This window comes from Porites lutea, chromosome 10 (genome assembly GCF_958299795.1).
Source record: "Porites lutea chromosome 10, jaPorLute2.1, whole genome shotgun sequence".
Taxonomy (NCBI): Eukaryota; Metazoa; Cnidaria; class Anthozoa; order Scleractinia; family Poritidae; genus Porites; species Porites lutea.
Genome location: NC_133210.1, coordinates 21606831 through 21628523, shown reverse-complemented (window position 1 = coordinate 21628523; position 21693 = coordinate 21606831). Strand labels below are relative to the sequence as shown.

At 37.9% G+C, this 21693-nt stretch overlaps 1 protein-coding gene across 2 annotated transcripts in view; it reads right to left on the bottom strand.

The window, feature by feature from the left end:
• The window catches only part of LOC140950277 (cell adhesion molecule DSCAM-like), a 265680-nt gene that overhangs the window by 12624 nt on the left and 231363 nt on the right, over positions 1 to 21693 (bottom strand). For both annotated transcript variants that reach the window (XM_073399495.1, XM_073399496.1), the window contains exons 2-5: positions 12993 to 13373; positions 11682 to 11918; positions 10908 to 11171; positions 4597 to 4881 (exon numbers count right to left, since the gene is read on the bottom strand). In XM_073399495.1, the coding sequence (XP_073255596.1) occupies positions 4597 to 4881; positions 10908 to 11171; positions 11682 to 11918; positions 12993 to 13373 (1167 nt within the window). The remainder of the gene's footprint in view (positions 1 to 4596; positions 4882 to 10907; positions 11172 to 11681; positions 11919 to 12992; positions 13374 to 21693) is intronic.

The following is a 21693-nucleotide window of genomic DNA, read 5'->3' as shown; positions in this document are numbered from 1 at the left end:
CAGGTAATACAGGACGAAGGATGAGAATAATGTGAGTTTCATGTTGAGATACAACAAGAGATCTGGTCACAAATGTTGGTTATAGACAGAGTGCAAGCTTTATAAGCTCAAGTTAGGCCTTGTCAACACGCACCCGGGTATCTTTAAAAAAGGAGATTTCTTTTCTCCTTTTAGCTTTCCGTCCTCACGTAAACGGTATTTCCGGGCATCAAAAACGGTCCCCAGGGTGGAGTTTTTTGAAAACGCCAGCTTATCGTTTTCGTGTGAACGGGTCGAAAAATAGCCACAACTTATGCACGAGGTACGGGAAAAGATTTTGTTACTTGTCGGCTTGTTTGGGTATTTAACGTACACCGGAATGAGTTGGAGATATCACAAAACCACTTCTAGTTCTTTCGGCTACAATAAATATTTGAGGCCGAGCGTAAAGTATTAAAGGATCTGCTACTCTGAAGAATGTCGTAAACTTACAGTTTGCTTCCGAAGTGAGGCCGAAAGTTGTTCGAGATCGGTTTTAAGAAAGTCAAGATTACACAGGTTACATGTCTTCATGGAAAACATTTTGGGGACAGAAATGTGTATAACGATAATAATGATTACTGGAAATTATTGCAGCAAGAGTGATTCGAAAGAGGAAGATCGAGGAAGTGTTACGGTCGTTTGCGTTGCGTGTAGACGAAGCGATTCCTACTGAGCGATAGATTGTCAACAAAGAAAAGCAAAACGCAGTCACCGTGGTTTGTAACGTTCTTTGTTCTTCTTTTAGTTTTTTTTGGAAGAGTACGTGTTTTTATACTTGTTTTTGTATTGCGTGTTATTGCTTTTCATGTAATAATTTATTAAAGCTTATGTTGCGATGTTGTAGATGAATTATCCTCGGTGTGGAGATTGTGCATTTTCAGCAAGTTTTGTAAAGGAGTGTACTGATGTTAGTTATGTTGCTGGAGAAGGTGTGGAGTTAACTGTACATAAGAAAAGTGTTGTTGTAGAGGAAATAAAGGAAGTAGAACTGTGACCTCGTCGTGTGCAATTTATTTATGACAGAAATTGTAATCGAAACGCGGTCATGCACCTAGACGACTTCCGGTGAAGAAGTCAAGACGTCTTGTTACTCAAAGAAGAAAAGTAAGGGTATTTGTACGGAAGGGTATCCGGAAAATATCATCTCTTACTAATTAATTCCACAACCACAGCGCCGAATTTAACGCTGCCATAGCGTCTTGTTTTCTCTTAAAAAGAGTTAACACGATTTTGTTGCTCGCCTGGCGACCTAAAAAGCCTCTTCCACTCGACTTACAGCTGTTGTAACGTTCAACTCGTCTCGGAGGTCAACTAGTGGCACCTCACCTCACCCATCGTCTTCGTGTCTCTTGGCACACAAGTCCTTCACAGAGTCTTTCCACTTTTCTCGGTTGGCTGCTATGGTCCTCACTTCGTCCCATAATTCCCATACTGCTTTCTTTCTTTTTCAACCGTGCGCCTCCAGGTGGTGTTTGGTCTTCCTCTTCTTCTTTTTTCTTGTGGTACCCAAGTCATTGCTGTGTTGCAGTCGCTGTTTTGGTCCTGTATTTGTCCGATCATCCTTCATTTACGTTGTTTCACCTCTTTACTCATAGGTTTCATGTCCACTCTTTCTAGTGGCTCTTCAGTACTCACATGGCCCTACTACTGGATTTGTAGGATTCTTCGTAGACATTTGTTATGAAACACATCTACTGCTCTATCGTCCCCCTTGTTCATTTTCCATGTTTCACACCCGTACGGGACTGGCACTAGCAGAGTTTTATACAGCCTCAGCTCTGTTCTTCTAGTATTTCTTGAACGCCATTGTTTCTCTCGTTCTTGTAATTTTGTTCAAATGTATATTTTATCCTAGTCTTATCTTAGTATTGTAACCATGGTGAAAGCGATTAAATAAATAAACAACTTCAATCTCCACAAGCATGGTGGAGTAGGGAGAAGTCCATCTATGAATGCAAAATAGAATGGCAGGTATGTTTGTGTTGCGTATGTAAACTCAAGTGGAATAACATTCGGCCTTAAATGCATTGACGTCATGCTAACGTAATCAGTGACGTAACATGTCATTAACCAACTAACTGGTTACGACAACGGCCAAGTGATCATTCGCGCAATCTGTCACGAAAAACAGTCACGTCATCGTCCACCACATGACCAACAGATTATAACATCCACCTAACTGTGACTTCTTAAGCCTTGGTTAATATACTTTTTTTCCATTTCTTAAGGCTTTCGTTGCCGTGCAAGGGCCTACACAGTAGCGAAAACACTTGTAGTAATCTCTGCCGCAAAATTGTTTTGGACTCCTAAAAGTGATATCAGACAGAGTTAGAAATAAAAACGTGACAGCAGTGACCACGGTGCGTGCAGATCTGAAAACAAGAATAACCAATAGTAGAGCAAGAAATTAAGCACGAACTCTTTCACGGTGAAGGCAGCATTACCGAAACGTCTGATAAAACTCTTGTAACAGCTTCGATTTTACAATTTTCAACTTTACATTAAGTAACTACGCTGCGAAGGGATTTAAATATCTATTTCACAAGAAATTAAGCACCTTAAGTTGCCTTTAGTCCTTTCCGTTCTATCCTGGGACCATACTCCGTAGTGGGGGTGGGGGGGGGGGGGGGAGCAAAAAAACGGTACGGCTATTCCGCTCTCATTTGCAGCCGCGCTGTCATTTCTTAATCTGTCTGTTACAGCAAGGAGCCCAAATGTGTGACCTCCTTTGGTTAACTCACATTCTTTCATGCAGACATTAACCAATCAGAAGTCGAGGACAGTTTCCAGATGCAATCCCGGACAAAACTACTTGACAAAGTTTTCCCCATCATGTCCACTTTTCTACGCAACAAAACTGTTTCCAAACGATGCGTTTGCGGAAAGACAACCCCTTCCCCCAGTTCAATGTTGTTTCCTACAAACGCCCAGGGATCAGGCTTTCTTTTGAATACACAACAACATTGCTTTCAGGGGAAGGGGGAGAGGGAAGGACTGGTACAGCTACGACGTTTAGAAAAATGCTTCCCAAGTATGCAATTTTCTCAACAGTTTTGTCCAAGATTGTGGCTTCTGATTGGATTATATCAGTCATTACGAAAGAATGTGGATAAATCAAAAGCGGCCACACTTTTGGGCTCCTTGCTGTAATTAGGATGGATTCATTTAGAAAAAATTATTTTAGCTATGCGTGTATTTTGTAAACGAATTAAAATTGGATTGTATTAAAATTGTGCATGGAAAAATAAGTGGCAAAAAATGAGAGGAAATAAAAATGACTAAATACTCACCTGGCTCTGAAAAACAAAGTGAGAGTTTTCTCTTTTTTTTTACAATCAAAGCAATTCATGTTTTCAATAGGTCTTTTTAGGTAATTGTCGTTCCCTGAAATGGCCATTTACAAAAGCCGATGTCGTATAAACGTAAATAAAATGCACTTTCTGAGAAACCTGGCATGAATCGTTTCACTTACGTCACTGATGACGTTAGCATGATATCAGTGCATTTAAGGCCGAATGTTATCACACTTAAGAGTTTAATACATTTAAGAACAAATGTTACTACATTTAGGACTTTTCTGCACTGTTAAGCGTCGTTTATTTCATTTAGGCCTTGAACAGCATAAACCAAACGATATGGTAAACGGGTTGGTGGAGAGCCCTTAGGGTGAGCGGGGGTTTCACGTTTATGTAGATTACTGCAATGTTGCTGCTTTAATTTGCACTAGCTACGTCGTGATTTTGTTGTTCCGTGGTTTTGTTTGTTGATTTTCGTTGTTAGTAAGTAATCTTTATTTATCCGCGGTCGTACAGATTCATCAGGCATTATTCAATCAAGTATATACGAACAAAAAAGCCTGTTTTTTATGAATGCCATGCCTTACTTGATATTATAATAGCTGTGCAAAAGTGACTTAACATTACTTAGGGATTCTGCTTGCCTTAAAGTTTCAGGAAGACTGTTCCAAAGAACAGCACTACTGTAGCGAAAACTATCACGGAGATAATTAGTGCGTGGCTGCGGAGTAGTTAATTTTGTGGAATAGTTACGTAATAAATGCTTTTTAATGAGAAATTACTTTTAATAGCTCTGAGCGGCAGTCATCTACATAATTTTCTTTACAGGCTTTCTTTTCGCAACTGCAAAAGTTGCGTCTATAACTGCGATGATCTACCTTCACATAATTCTTCACTCCGCAGTTCACATATATGATTTTCATATATTCATGACTTCACACAGCTACGTATCTTGTTAACAACTGGTTTTATTTTCTGACAGGTTTTTGTCTCATTCCAGCTTTAAAGGAACTCACTTTACATAAATTACTAATAGGGTGTGAACAGCAATAAAGATGAAGGTCGATATGACCACATTACTGCGTAACAAGGGGCTATGATTATGGACTCTGGCTTCACATAAAGTCCAATATTTAGTTTCGGGGCTGACGGATTTATAGTCAAATAAAAAATACGCTGTTTTGTGCTGGTCACTTGTATCAATAAAAATAAATCAATATATAAATAAATCAACTGACTGAATACAATTCTTATGCATTCTTAGTACAGATTTTCATACCTTCATACTTGGTCTGAATTTTCATTTCAGTTGCATTTCCCTCAAACACGTAATTTCTGGCAAACAACTTAACAGTGTAGTTTGTGCTTTTGTTTAGACTTCCGATATCTTGATGCTTGACCGACATATCGGTAATATTCTTATTTCCTATCTCCGTGTTACCCCGCAGGATCAAAACTCTGTATGCTGTAATAGGACTTCCTCCATCATCAGCTGGTTTTGTCCACCTAACTGTTATTGACGTTGCCTCAATCTTCACTGTGGCGGTCGGTGACCCTGGTGCCTCTGAAGAAAAACAAAATATGTCCACAGAAATGCATACATGATACAGGGGGGATTGCAGGTCGATAGTTTGTATGCGTGTGCGAATCAGGGACCCGTTTCGGTAACTTTTTGGGCAGGAACCCAAATTTTAAAATTAAACGCTAAAGAATATTACTATAGCTCCCAGTTCCATTTTGTCTTGTTACCAGATGGTTATATAGAAAGGCTACAAGACGAAAATACAGAGAAAAAATGGCACCCACACACGACATAACAAACAGGAGAAGGATGGACAAATAGAATAAATCGGTAAGACGCAAAGACTGGAAAGCACTACGAACCACATACATATATTCCCTTGGACGATTTATAACAAGCTTGATAGACACCTGACATTAATTAAAAAATAAAACTGAGGTGATGATGCCGTTGACTGGCTAAAGCTCGGATTTTGACTTTTATTATTAATCTCAGAAGTTAAATGCCTCACCCGGAAAATATTTTAAAAGACAGATCTCGAGGCAGAACTAAACGGTAAATTTATTAGCCTAAGGTCCACCCACTTTAAACAAGGACACAAAAGAAAACGTGACCCCATCTTCTGTATTTATTTGTGTTTCCTAGTGGAACCAACAGACGAAATGTTAAAAATACCAATATACAGGTGGATAACCACCTTTGCTTCTAGGCATCATAATAAGTGTAGGAAATCACATGATTTCGAGTGGAATTTGAAATAAATAAGCACGAGCAGGAGAGGATAAAGGGGACAGAGAAGGCATCCCCCATACACACCCTATTCCATAGGTAATTCGTCTCGATTTATTTTTAGAATCGGGATAAAGTTACCTCGCGCGCTGCGTGGATGTTTCGTGGAGGTTTCCCATGACTAAACGCCGTGCAAAACATGTCGGGCGAAAGGCAATGGAAGCGTAAAGAGATCGAGAGCATTCCTGAATATTGAAGCGAAATGAGTCGGCGCTCACCTAGGAAAAGGAATCGCTGGTCTCTGACAACCCGTGAAATCAGTTTAACTCGAAGTTGTCGTAACCTCAGTGCTTTAATAAAATGAGAAATTTCGCCGGTCTATTGAAACCGATTGTTTGTACAATAAAGCAAGTAGGATAAAGCAAGTGTTATTTTTGTTGAATAATAAAAGACTAATAAAAGAATAAATATCAAACCAGAAATTGCTCTCCTCAAACTGTAAATTATAAATGACCTTGAGAGAATATTCAGTGTGTTAATGATTTCCCTGCTGTACTGTTAGCTCTATACAAGAGAGGAAAAGCGATTCTTTTTTAATTTCCGTTTAGCTGACACAGCTTTAGCAGAAATCTCGCTGTAGTTGTTTTCGTCGACAAAACGAATAGCAATATCGCTGTCCGTGTCTTCCGCCATTTTGTTCTGCGTCAATTCGTAAAGGACGCTTGGCTCTGAGCGTGGATCATCCACGCGGAACACATTCGCGCTATGTGATTGGCTGTTGTCTAATCCCCCTTGAGATCTGTAGTGTTAAAAATAACTCGAGACGAATTACCTTTGGAATAGGGTGTGTATGAGGGATGTTTCTCTGTCCCCTTTATCCTCTCTTGGCACGAGTAAATTTTTCATTGACCAACAAAAGTGCACGAGCCCGTAGGACGACGACGACGACGCCTCAAATTGCACGAGAAAAATCATGAGAAGACTTATTAAGAAAATACACAAAAAACAAATACAACAATAAATTTTGACGGCGCGCGCGTTTTTAGTTCATTCAACTGATTTGCTGAAACAGACTACTACCTTTGTCAAATTCAAATTTTTTCAAGACCAACACCTTCAAAATCATTCAGCTAAGAACCTGGAAATGTGCAAGGATTGATTTTACATGGCCATCAGCCTGTTAAAAATAACTCGGTTTACTATAATCAGTAAAAGTAAGTGTTTTTAAATTCATCCTCGATTATGAGAGCTCGGCGTTTACAAGAAGTATACTGCTGTTTTGAAATCAGAACGCTTCGGGCAGCCAAAGATAAAAGACACTTGCTGAGTTGTTTAACGACTGTTCATAATTGTCTGTTCCTGAGACTCCATTACAGCTGGATTCATGGAGACATTTTCGAAATTTAAGACGCGAAAATGAAGGAAGCAATTTGTTTTCTTTCCACGCTGCCATCGATGGCTGAGTGGAGCAAAGGTTGTTGTGATGTTGGAAACTGCCAGTATCAATTAAATATAATATTTGAATTTTCTCAGCACTGAGGTTTTCATTATTTCATTTGGCCTTGGCCTATTGCAAGAGAGAGTCATCGTCGCTCTTCTTCATCGGCTTCATCGTAGTCGTTGAGGAAATTTATAGATCTGTGGCCTTTGACATTGGCGATATATTCTGAACTTACAATCTTTGCTTTCTTCAGCTTGCTAACTGTTGTTTTCTTGCACTTTGATTCGCAAACTTTTTTCTCACTTTCTTTAAGGCCAGTATCAGCTACTTATACTTTCATTATGTTAGTTATAGTATGTTCGCCCATTGGTTTAGTTTGAACCAGATGTTATAATATTCGGTTTCGTTTGCTACTGAAGTAGGAAAAAAGAACAGACCATCGCATGGTAAGTGTTTTATTATAGGTCTTCGCTCGACAAAAGACTTAAAGAGAGCAACCGGACACCTTTCTCCTCCAACAAAATAACGTACGTGACTTAAAATCCATGTTGTTAGCATGGAAAACTTGTATCCTTGTTCATTTAAATCCCTGAAAAGTGTAGCTGTCATGGCTTGCGTGTGGTTGCCACCGTTTTTTTTCTTTATTTTTTACCTTAGCGTATAACCTCCTCCCACTTGTTACCGTATAACCTCCACCCACTTGTGTACCGTATAACCTCCACCCACTTGTTTACCGTATAACCTCCACCCACTTGTAATTGCTCTGTGGTAGTAGCCAACTCGAAAGCTTGGCTCCTTTGGCTGCTACACACTCTTCCTTTTTTATGTTTAATTTAATGTATAATTAGCTCTGTTTTTTACTTCTTCCTTTTTTTTTTCCTTACTGTTGTATTGTAATTGAATAAGTGTGAATAAATGAACTTGAACTTGAACTTGAACTTAGCGTAGTCTGTTATAAGCAGCTTGTTTAGTTTCTCTGGCTCATTTTCCTCGCTTTTGTTGGCAGTATTTTTCTCTTAACGCCGCAATTTCAATGCATTTAGCCAGAAAGACGTGCTTTTTCCCTTGCTCGGGTTTTTTGAATGTTTTTTTTTAAATTTTCTATTGTTGTTTTGCGTACAAAATCAAATCGTTGTTTGCAGAAAACCATGGCCATTTTCTTTAATTTTGTTGTTAAAACAGGTAAAATCTGATTGGTTCTTGGTGGTTTCTTTTGTGTTTTCAGCTAATCAGAAACCATTTGTAATTTGCACTCGTGTTACAGAAGAACTGCACTCCTTTCTCAGCCAATCAAAATTGAGTAATTTTCGTTTATATTAGCTGTACAAAATAGCGGAGCTCCACGCGCGGCGCAGAGCGCCGCGCGTGGGTGGAGCCCCATAGCTAAGTAAATCTACCCATCCCAAAAAATTTGGTAATCACGTGACCGTACACCGACCGCCAACCGTCCCTCAACACCACAGGGGAACCAATGTTTACTCTCACACTTTCTAGCTAGTTTGGGAGCCCAAGAGAAAACTAATTGCACATCAATGTTGTGATCAATTGACAGCTATCAAAACAGGATATCAACTGACCAGTATCACCTGACCGTACTGCGGGCTCAAGTGTCGACCCATTTAACTCGATTATTTTTTAAAGTTATCCGCTGACAAATTACCAGTTTCAAATGATCGCAGGCTCAAGTTTATTTTTTACAATTATTCATATCAAATATGTGTTTATGTCACTATGGCCCCGCACTATTAGGATTTTGATTTCAAACTGACCTCGGACGTGAAAATTCAGCCAGTTTTTTTTAAAAATACGGGCGGGGAAGACCTTTTCTTACCATGGCCACGCGTTGGTCACGCTCTACGTCCAATTTTTATGCTCTGATTGGTCAAAATTTGACAGGTGAGTAAGCCTGAGTTATTGTTGTATTTGATGTTTGTTTTTGTTTTATCTAATTTCATTAAGACGAGCACAGTTTATGCGGCAAGTTTATGAAGAAAACGTTGCGAACAATATTTAGATATAAATTTGACTGTAGAAAGAAAACTTTGAGCGATTTTCTTGCTTTGAGGAGTTCATCTTTGAAAACAGTAAACACCGCGCCTGGAAGCCGGCTTAAAACATAAACTTAAGCTTTACGCTTAAAGACTCAGAATTTTTAGAGACACTTTAATACTTGTCTTCGTGAATGAAAATTGTTGTCTCTGTAAGTGTTTCACCGAATTATTTTTCTTTTATTGATTGTTAGTAGTCTCTCTTGCAATTTTAATCGCTTGTCCGTGCCGTTTGTTTTCATCGTTTATGGACATCGCTTGCAGGAGTACTCAAAAATGTCGCGCGTATCAAACGCTTTATAAGATTACACATCGTTATCACTGAAACCATTAAAAAACAAAAAAAAGTAATAATAAATTCGTTATTATGTTGAAGGGTAACCCTATTAACTCTACTAACTCTATTAAAGTTCATTCAAACACTCGACCACACTAACAGCTCGCACTATAGAAATGAGAACCGGCTGGCCGTATGGGTGATTTTGGAAACTTTTTTGAACGGTTTCGCTAAAAGTGCACGATTGATCGTCCTGAATATTGAATGAGTGCAATTTGTCTTGAAAAATTGTGAAATACCGCATTCTGTCCGAGGTCTGTATGATAAATAGTACTGTTCCACCTCAGATGTGACGTTGGTTTACACACCCCCAGATTTGTTGGCAAGAATTTGTAAAGTAACCCTGTCGAACGCAAAAAAATTCGGCCTGATTTGTTTTCCAAAAATTTGTTTTCGAGGCCTAATCTACTGTGATCTTGAATGTGATCGAAGATGTTTGCTATTTTTTGGGTGTACATTTAACAATTATTTCTTTAAAAACGAGGTGAATAGTGGCTAAATATTCACCGAGCCGCGAAAGCGGCAAGGTAAATATTCCCAAAGCCACTATTTACAGAGATTGAAAAGAATAATTGTTTTAGTATATACACACGAACTGATCTCAACAAAATCAGAGAGGAAACCATTAAAAAGTACGATTTGATTGACAGATCAATGCAGAATTTTCAAACATGGCAATCCACAAGTTTATCATTCCGCAAACAACAGCGTAATGGCTTAAATGAAACCGCTAAAAGTTTGAACTGTTTCCTTACCTGAGAAGAAAAGTAGCAGCTCTGTTGTTTTCTGTTGACTCGCCAAGTTTATAGCGAGGCGAATATTGTTGAATAGTCCGAGATAGCGAACCAATCAGATTGCTTAAATCACCAAGATCACTGAGTGTGTATATACTAAATAATGCTATCAATTCGATGTAAGATGTTTCACTCTAAAATAACTTAGCCCTTAAGTTAACTGATTTGTGGATTACAAGTTTATTGTGTGATTTAAATTATAAATTTATTAATTGGAGCTTCGCTTTTAGCCCTGGATAAATCTATATATTATACCCAACATCCAGGTATGTGGATTAATGGGCCCTTTTTGGTCTTGTTTTGTGTTTGATTGTAAACATCTACAATACACAAACACCTGCAATTAGGATGAAGTATCATCCCTTTGTCATTCTGCAGTTTCCGAACATATTATTTTTCCAACTTTAACCTGTATGCATTTAGGGGTACGGACGCTTTGCAGCCAAACAGTCACATGGTACATAAACACCTTGCTAGAGTGCAGACCACAAAGTGGGATTTGGAAAGACGGGAAACTGGCCTTATAAATGACGTAATCGTGGTGTTTTTCTTGGCCATGCTCAAGGGGTTTTTATCCCAAGAGACTGCTTAGATGCAAAGGGCCCATACCCCTTGATGAATATTAAAAATGAAAGAAGTACTTGCAACCATCACGCAAACGGCAAAATCACAGAATCACAGATATTTATATACAACAAAGGAAAAGATATTGCACTTACTTATCTGCTGCACCAGCACTGTGCTTGTATCAGTATTAACATTATTAGTAGCCTCGCACGTGTAATTACCAAAGTCCTGATCACTTTTCATCAGCACATCTACTGTTGTTTTCAATTCTTTTTCTTGCCTTATTACTCTCCCACTCGGGCTTTTCCAAGATAAGGTTGGCGTCGGGGAACCATCTGCCTTACACGTCAATTTTACAGTTTGTCCAATCCAAGAATGGGATGTTATAGGAGCGACCGTCTGTACTGTAGCTGCATCTTTGAAATACAATCATGCCACCAATCAAAGACTATGAATATTGCTATTGTTTTCGATACAAATCTAAAGGGCTTAGTTGTGTTGTGATTGTTCTCTTAACACTGATCGTACGTTACAATTTATTGCTTTCTTATTTTAATCTTTATTTATTTTTATTATTTTTTTAAGTTAAGGGAGGAAAAATGACTGCTTTCTAGCAAGGTACCATATGAGGGCGACAAAAAAAAGTCGGCAAAAAACTACCAATAATTGTTTTAAGTTATCTTACGAATGAGCCATTAAATAAAGTGAAGGAAAATAATTAAATAAATATATAACTTAGGTCACTAACTTACAGTTTACACGGTTAAGCTCATATACCATAGTATAGCAAATGTACGTCTTTCTTATCGGAAAAAAAGGTGACCGTCAGAGGACATATTTCATTTGATAGGTTCAACTGCTTTTACTGCTGAGACCATAATCCATTCCAAATCACCATGCATCATGAAATAAATAATCGTACTCACATTGTACAGTAATGAAGACATCACGGATTTTAATACCAAAACCATTATCAGCAGTGCATCTGTAACCTCCTTCATCTTGTCTCCTGACGGCCAGAGGAAAGGTGACGTGACTGTTGCTAGCGAGTCTTGTCCATGTGATGTTTGGAGGTGGATTACCATCAGCTGTACAGTTAAGTATCACCTTATCTCCCTCATTTGCTGTCTGATTATGAGATACGAGGGTGATATTTGGTGGACCTAACAAGTCAATAAAAGGATAGTAAATGAAGATCTTAAGTAGTTGGCAAGGATGTTTTAGGACAAAAGCTTCCAGAGGTCAATTTTATAAAAATTTTACAAGTGTAAGTCACAAGTGTAGCCATTGTTTGAGGGTCTGAAAATAATAATAATTGTATTGTAAGTTTCATTAAATTGACCCCAGTTTTTTCGTAAAATGTACATCGCCATTAAGTGATGCTATCTGAAGACGGTCACCTCTGTTGTAAATACAAAAACGTTTCACGGTCAACATCTATACTTGTGTTTTAATTTCCCGGCCCCGGGGGTTTGTACCGTCATAACCTTTTTGATCGGATGTTCGTAAAGATGGCACATAATGAAACCACCAATGAAACAATTCGCTATATAGCTTAAACCTTTTGGCAGTTAAAACTCAAGAATCAAGGCAAACGGCTCACAAGATCTCCCTTATAAATATTTTATTATTGTGTAATCCTTAATCATTAAAATTTAGCGTTAGTGGTTTACCTCTCCCAGACATAGCCCATAACTGAGTATTTCTCATTCTTGAAGCGCCCACCCAGAGAGGAGCCATTTGTACTTGTAGTATCGGAAAGTCCCAAAAATTATACAGTTAGAGTTTTTTTGTAGTCTAAGGTTTGGAAACATCGTAAGAAAAAAAACGCAAATTACATTTCCGTAAAATCGGCCAATAGCACACCACAGTCAGTATAGCGGAATCGGAAAAATCGTTAAATCGGAGACTTGTATTCATTAGAGCGTTTTCATAAAATCGGACAATAGCACACTACGCAGTCAATCTGTGGCGCTAAACCAGAGAAAATACCCCTAAATCGGCTATACTATTTTCCGTTTTGATATTAATCGCATTGCGCTGAAGCTGACCTCTACACAGCCGTTTTTCTTCTGTCCAACCGTTAGTCACTGTCAAAAGCAGTCCTATTCAGGACTACCCTTACCTGGACGATCATAGCCCACCTAATCATGAAGATATACGAAAATTTATAATTATTTTACAAGTCATATCTCGTCCTTGCACTAGAATCTAAAGTTCTATCAAAAGATACATACCTACAACAACTAACTGCACGAAGTCAGGTATTTGCCGAAGATTTGGGTCATTAGGTTTTAGCAAACATCCATAAAGTCTCTCATCATCTTTTGTAAGATCATAAAGTGTGAAGCTGGCCTGACCAGAAGATGAGTCACCTGAGCGAGTTCCATTCACACGACCTTTGTATTCAACAGGGACTGATCCAGATGGCACCACATCGACACCACGGCCATCTAAGGTTACAAACACCTTGTCAATGACCGCTCCAACCTCATTCGCCAATCCCCAGGTTACCGTGTCAACTCCACCAGAAAATTTCCATTCGAATGTTACAAAATTTTCGATCCTTCCTGACACCTTCTTCTTAGCATATGATGTTGTGAATCTCAGCGACTGCCCTTCAACACAAACAAAATATAGAAATTTAAGTTGGGAGACAGTAAAACTCTATTGTCAACTGGATTTACTTGCCATAACAAATGGTTTTCTTTAAGTTGTTTTATTTTTTAAAACCAGGTAAACTCACAGTAGTGATGAATATTTTTTAACATTAATTTGGATGCTACGTAGGCTAGAACCACGCAAAAATTTTGAACTTCAAAATTGACGTTTTGGCAAAGAGACTATATGTATCTATTTTAAAATTACAGAATATGAGAATAACAATGGCAATGTCAGTATTTAAAAAGAAAAAATAGGACAAAAGTTGTAAATCTGAGTATTCACTAGGTTTGCTGCTGATCATCGTGATCTTTTAGTGGTGTGCCAAGTTGGGTGCTTCTTTATAGCGAAAAGATCAACGACTTCTTGCAGACGAATGTATGTTAGATAGTGCACGCAAGTCGTATTTCTCTACAATCATGGACAAAAGTCTTGGGACACTTTTGCGTTTACACATAACATAACATAAACTTTATTTATACTCGAATTTTAGAGTAGCTAACAAGCTAATATCTTCGAGCGGACACTACATGTAATAATAGAAATAGAAATAGCAATATATGTTGCAAAAAAAAACGGTCCTTGTAAAAAAGCGTCATTTTTATGTAAAAAAGCTGCTTTTTTACAAGTTAACCGGTTGTAACAATACTGCTTTTTTATGTAAAGAAGCTGGGTTTTTTACAAGTTAACCGGTTGTAAAAATACTGCTTTTTTTACAAAAATATATTTTTGTAAAAAAGATGCTTTTTTACAAAATATATTTTTGTAAAAAGGCTGCTTTTTTATGTAAAAAATCTGTTTTTTTACAAAAGATATTTTCGTCAGAAAGCGGCTTTTTTTATGTAAAAAGCTGTTTTTTTACAAAAATATATTTTGCAAAAAAGCAGCTTTTTTTATGTTATTCACTGAACGCTTATTTATAAGCAATGCCTGTCACAATCTCTTGAAGGAATCAATGCCTTCATATTCTCTCCTTCACTGCTACTTTTGTTCAAGCAGAAAACGGTACCGACTTTGAATTATTTATATCTATTTTCAAAGGTTATCAGCTGCAATAATCAGTTTAGCTGTCAATAAAACACTTGGGGAAAGCGCGAGTTACCGTGTACTACCGTGAGTGCACAACATTTTTAAAAATTGAGCATTGCACGCGCACAGTTAAATTAAAGGCAAATAACGGCAACTTAATAATCGCCTATTAAGGTTAGCCATTTCCTTTTGCTTTGATGCTCTTAGCACTGGATAAATTATAACTTCATTTCTAGTATAAATTCTTCAGCAATAATCAACGACAGCAATTGTTAGGCAATTTCCTGTATTACGTTGCCCTAGATTGCTATCAGCGGATTCATGCTATGTCGAAATCCATGTGGCTGCATGCAAGAGTGTCATGTCTACGTTACAACGTAGGAACATGTTCATTCGACGGCTAATCAAGCAACACTCGCCTACAAACGCACATACACTTGCTTGTTAGTCTAATTTTTGCAACACACATAGCAACTTGTAAGGCCATAAAAACAGCAGCCGATTCCTTTATAAGAATTAGGGACTATAAAGGCGTCTGTAACGTACGTTAGTGCGTGTTTTATCTTAGAGATCAAAAAATAAGCCAGAAAACACTTGTAAAGGCTAAACAACTTAAATATGAACACTAGCTGAATTCGCCAGCAACATTTAGAGTATGACCGTTTAATACAAAATATATTTTTGTAAAAAAGCTGTCCTTTTACAAATATATACCAGTGTACACATTAAATGCATTATAAGTAATAATAATAATAAAATAATATTAATAATAAGCACATAAAAGAAAAAGTTCTATCTCAGCGATCGTTGTCGCTACGATCTCTGGCAAAAGGTTTCCATATGATTGCTGCGATGGCTGAACTTTTTTTTCTCTCAGCGATCGCAGCGATCACAGCGATCGTAGTGATCATATGGAAACCAGGCTTTAAGAAGAAACAGTTGCGTTAGGGAATAAAATTGGCAAAAGCTAGTTGACACTAAAAAGACATTGTCTTATTGAGTGGAATAACATGATATGAGTAGAAATATATTTCGGCAGTTTCAGTTGATAATTTTCTTGGAGGTTAATAAATAGAGACCTTTAGCATTAGGTTTTTCATGGGAAACTGCAAACCGCAAACCGCAAAATGTCACGTGACCACGACCTTGCGGTCACGTTTGCAGTTTGAATCGCAGGAAGGGCTTCCAGCGGGATGTTACCAGGGAGTTTAAGATACCGCGACTACGGACTACGGCTACGGATAAACATGCTACTGCGCATGATCAAAACCACGTGACTGTTCATTTTTCCCGCGTAGCCCTGCGGCTACGGTGAGTTGTTGAGCTGTTTGGTTAGCACTCATCTCCATACTCCAAACTGACATTTCCCTCTCACAAGTCCATCACCTATTCCACTCGGCCACTGAGGAATTGCTGCTGATTGACGGTTTGATTTGAAGATAAATAGCAACAACCCTAACCCCAAATAGAAGCTAACCTTTTATCGAGTCAATGCTTAATCCTAATAACTATTCTTAGGGCTTAACCCTAATCAGTATTGATCAGTGCTTAACCCTAATCACTATTCTCAGGGCTTAACCCTAATCAGTATTGATAGTCAAGGCGGTTCCTTTCTTTGCGAGAATCGCTTTGTGTATGATTCATAATGTGTCAACGTCATTTTGGAGTATGGAGATGAGTATTAACCGAGCTTTTCGCGTAGTCGGGACTACGGAGAACATTTTGCTCGTATTTTGCCGTCTCGGTAATTCAAGAATCTCGTCTTTTCGTAAAGAAGTTTTCAATTCACCTGCTTTAAGTGTGAGGGAAGCGAAATATGTAAATTGTGTCTAATTTCTGCTCAGATTTACGCTTTTAATCCACTGTTGTGACTACATTTTTATCTGGCTAAGCTCATTATTTAAATAAGCTTCAGATTGACGGTCGAGGAGAAGAGAAATCATGCAGGTAATTTACTTTCTCTTCGCACTTGAAAAGTTTCAATGTTTGTTCGAACTGATTAGTGTGTCTTTCTACTTGTGTAACCTTTGTTTATGCAAGTTTTTGTATCGCATTTGCTGAATGAAAATGATGTAAACATGTTCGAGACAATCGAAACTCGGCATTTCAATACTTCAAACGCTATCAAATCAGTAGTCGGAGAAATCCACCTTCTAAATCTAATAAATGAGCTATTACTATTTCTGTCTATTTCTTTAATATTTGACATAAGTATTCATGGGCGAAAAAAATTAAACCTGTGTAACCAAAACTTTGTTCACCAATTTGACCCGAAGTAATTACGTGTAATTGCTTCCTTCAAGTATGGAAGAATTTGTTCATTGTTCTAAAGATAAGATCACATGCAAAAGTGACTTGCATTTTTGTGAACTGTGATGAAAACAAGAAAATCTTTGCGTGTTGTTTCCCTCTCCGCCTCTTCTCTCGTAGTCTACTGTCTGTGGTGCAATCTTAACGTTCTATATTTGCACGACTCAACCCAGTGCTACGAACAAAGGACAACGCTCGTCCAGCCGTAGTTCGTAGTCCGTAGTCTCCGTATCTTAAACTCCCTACTAAAACGGGGAACGGGGAACGGAAGTCTGGGAACGAGTTGTCAGCGGAAACCTCCACAAAAATCCAAAATGGCGGTCCAAAGAACGAGAGAGAGAGAAAGAAGAAGACAAAGAAAGGAATTCGTGCCTTGGTTGAAATCACGTTGGGGCGAAATTGCAAATCAGACTAACATTTTACGTTTACGTTTTGAGCAGGTGGTATGTTTTTTCGATATTCAACCTGTTTCATGTACAATATGATAAGGTCTTAGGTCTTAGTTTTCGAGACATCTGGCACACTCACATTACTCCTGAACCCGGCGTAGTCATTTGATAATATCGATAATCGATAACATTCTATAACAATCGATAAAAATCGATTAATTTGTTCGAAATTCGATAAAAGAGTTCGGTGTGAGTAATCGATAATTATCGATGTTTGAATTAGGGTTATCGATTTTATCGATAAATATCGAATTTATCGAAACTGAATTATCGTACCAATTTTCGACACGGAAACACCAAAAGATATTAAAGAGCTCGCAGAGACACTTATAACAACTTCCCTGTTCGTTCATTTTTTCAACAAACTTTTAGTAATACTCAGCGTTTGTTCTATTTGAAATCCGCTATAGATCCCTGGTTGATTATTCCACTGTTTATTTATTTGCTGATGTAACACAATCGCACGCTCGTTGCTCTTTCACCCAGTCTTGAAAGGGAAAAATGAATCCGATAAAATCGATAAACTTAACACTTCATCGGCGTGTGAGTATCGATTTTTATCGATTGACCGATAAAGTCGATATCGCTTAAAATCAATTAATCGATTTTTATCGATTTATCGAATGATTTTCTGATATCAATTTTTATCGAATGACTACGCCGGGTCCTGGATTACTCCGTTTACTTTAGACCGTCGCTTAATCCAGCCTGTTTATCCCCCTGAATGTTCTTTTTCCCACTCAGACAAACTCTTGGAGAGTAAAGGTTTTATCCAAGCCCATTATATGCCCTGTTTTGAGAATGCTTGGTAAATAACTCGCAGACATTGTAATGAGAAATAAACGTGGAATTTATTAATGCATGTACATATGGTGTTCTCGCGTTCTGTGCTTGAGTCAAACTTTGTACAGCTATTAGTATTTAAAACTAACGGCTAAAACCTGTTTTTTACAATTTTTTTTATAACTGGGAAAGCTTGTTGTTGTTGTTAGTGTTATATTAAAGTCATTGAGTGATGAGTTATGAATCGTTTAAGGTCAGGGTTTGGCATTGAAAGCAGTGTTAAGCACTGACTTCAAGAAGGTGGTGGACAAAACAGTGACCCCCATCCCATGAACTACCCCCAATGACTACCCTAAAATGGACTATGCTACTGAAGTTAAGTGATTAGGGTTAAGAAACTGAGTGAATCAGGTTCCATTTGGGGTCCTTATACTGGGAAAACTGACCTAAAACTTCAGTCACTCAGTTTCCTAACCCTAATCACTAAACTTCAGCGGTGTAGTCCATTTTAGGGTATGTCCATGAAGCGTGGGTCAGTGTTTTGTCCACCACCCTTAAGAAATGTTTATTCAGGTTTGTCGCTATATTTACTGTATGTACCAGTATTTGTTTAAAGCAGATAGTAGCAGTTAATCCGAGATATTTGAAGTTTTTCACTTGATTCACGACTCATCGACTCAATTATTTAATTGCCTCTACAATTTCAACTCCTTGACCTAAACGTGGCCTAATTTTAAACCGGCATTTTCTTGGCCTTTACTAGAAACGCCAAAGCTCATTAAGTGCACGTTTTTTTCTAATATAAACACAAAAAATTGTACTGTCAGTCCTCTACCATACCCCCTCCTGAATGCTTAGGCTAATATTACATGGCACAAGGCTAAAGAGAGTGAGAGACATACTAGAAATGCCGCACTGACTACTACCAACATATAGCATGATTTGTACCAATACCTTTTTGTGCCAAGGAAGTGGTACATTCATGGTTGTCTTGTTGTAGTCCTCCAAGGAGAGGGAGGCTGAATAGAGGATTTACAGTAAAAGGTCTAAAGGGAATTTTTGCCAGTTCACTCTCTACGGAGGTGAAAGGGTTTGAGGCAATTATTCAGTTTTCCCCTTATAACCTAGTTATGGTCAAAAGATACAAATATCAAAATCAATTTGAAATGTCATTCAGAAATATAAAATGGGTGTAAAAGCAAATTCTAATCATTTTTTTAAAGATACTACTTTGTTGTGAAGGATTTTGGTAGAGATCTCTTGACTATCACAATTTGCTGGCATAGGGTTCTATTATCAACCCGTTATCGCTTGATATAAAGAAATGAACTGGCCCCCTTTTTGCTAAAGAGTAATGTAAATGAAGGGAACTATACAATATCATAAAAGTATTTAGGCGGCCACTTACGAATTTAAACTGTTTCAGACATGTTAGTTTATACCTAACCCATATCTATGTCGGGTGTGCAAAACGTGGACCTTGTACCAGTTGTTTTAGGGGCTATTACAAGTCTTACTAAGAAACGTGGACAATGGATTGAAACACTGGGGATTAGAGTAACAAGTGGACTGCTTATGAACACTAGGAACAGGCAGGATTCTAAAAATGTTCATTGATTTCCGAGTACCAGTAGAGTGCCCCACAAGACAACTGGTTGTTATAATTAATTGTGACCCACTCCCTTAGGATGTATGTCTACATGATAAAAGCCTGAGCTCAGAGTTAATTGATAACAATGGTGATGATGATGCTGCTGATGTTGTTGAGATGATGATGATGATGATGATGATGATGATGATGATGGTGAGGTGGTAGTGGTGGTAATGGTGATGATGACGATTATATAGAGGTAGGTCGATTTTCAATTTCCTTCGTCTCCCAGCCCTAATTATTCATGAATTAGGGTTAGGAAACAAAGGAAATCGAGAATCAACCTAGGTTAACTCAAAATTAACCTGAAATCAAATTTGACCAGTAACATATATACTTTGTACATGTTGTGATTCAACTTGATCATTGGCTTATTATTGCACTGTGCTTTTTGGTATGGCTATGTACAATACTAAGTGTGAAATATTAAGATGGAATAGTATCAAACATTTAAAATCGTATACTGTAGTCAACTTTCTAGAGCAAAGAGAGATCTAATTAACTCAAAAATATGATCAATCGATATTTTAAGTAGAAACAAGTTTAGTGTATTAATTAAGTTCAGAGTAAACACTCAATCTCAAATCAGATATAATCAGTTGATCACTCATCACCTTAACCCTTTAAGCCCCAATATCCATGTGCAAATTCTCCAAACTGATCTCCATACATTTCCTTTAAGAATAAGTTGAGAGAATTTGATAAAAGATCAAAGCATTTTTTCTCTTTGGTGATCATTTTATTAGTTCTCATAAATTTATCTATTGACAATGTATGGATATCATTAGGAGAAAATTGTTGTTGGTCACTATTGGGACGTAAAGGCTTAATAGCTGATTCTCCAATTTGTAATCAATGACTAATCAATACCCCACAAAATGTTAAGTAGTTCATCAATCATAGATATATCATAGGCCTTGTCAAATTGGCCAAAACAAAATGTGATGATTTTATAATGTACACTACACTCACAAAACGTGTTGAAAAGTACTGTATACAATAGTGAATATGCATCACTAAAACCAAGCACAACTAACTCATAATTATTTTCACGGCACCTTCATTTTTTTTTTGTTCCTCTTTTTTTCTTAATCTGTGCCAGTACATGCCGAATTCTGTATTAGAGGATGTTAGCATCAACAACGAGTACGAGTACGAGAACGACTTCAAGCCGTACTCGTACTCGAAGTCGTTTTCTCAGCTTTCTATGTTAGCGATGACACCGAGTTCGAGTTTATAGAAAGTAAAATTATGGGATTCCGCATGACTGGGCGCCAAATTTGAGTCGAGGTAGCGCTTCCACAACAATTTCGAAAACAAAAAATGACTCTAAAAAACGTTCAAGACTGCTTGTTACTCAGTTACATGGAAGGTTTTTTGGACGAAGAAGAATTTTGTGCTTTATATGATGTAAACAGCACAGATTATCCTGTATTTGAGCATGGAAAGTATCAAAGATTCGACCTGAATGAAGTTTCCGAGGAAGATTGCTTCAGCGGCTTTCGTTTTAGCGACAAGGTCATTCCCTACCTTGGTCGTATTTTGCGTCTGCCGGAAAAATTTGTGTGCGAAAATTGAACAGCGGCCTCCAGTTTTCAAAGGAAAATCGATTTTTCGAGGTAACTCGAAGGATGGTTAGTCGCGGTCTTAAAACACGCTAAAACCTATCAAATTCAACACAACAACCACACTGGATAAAGAAGTAAGTATTCTTTATTGATATCTTCGACTGTTGGGATATTTTCGACCAAATAATGGCAATTTTCGGGGTGATTTCGTGAGCCTGTGAGGCCTGTGGAGAGACATGAAACTTTCCCGGGTAAATGCAGATTTACTCTGTGTAGGAAATATCGCGTTCGGTTGCTTTTCCTCGACTTCAAAAGCAGTATTTTACATAAAACATAATATAAGGAATGTTCAAGATGATAAAGAGAGGCTAGAAACGAAAAGAAACTGCATTAAACGATCGGAATTTACCTTTGAAAACCAGCTCTTCCCAGTCGTTCTACCCACTTCGAGTTTATGGTGAGAACTCGTCGTAGTGCAACTTGTCAG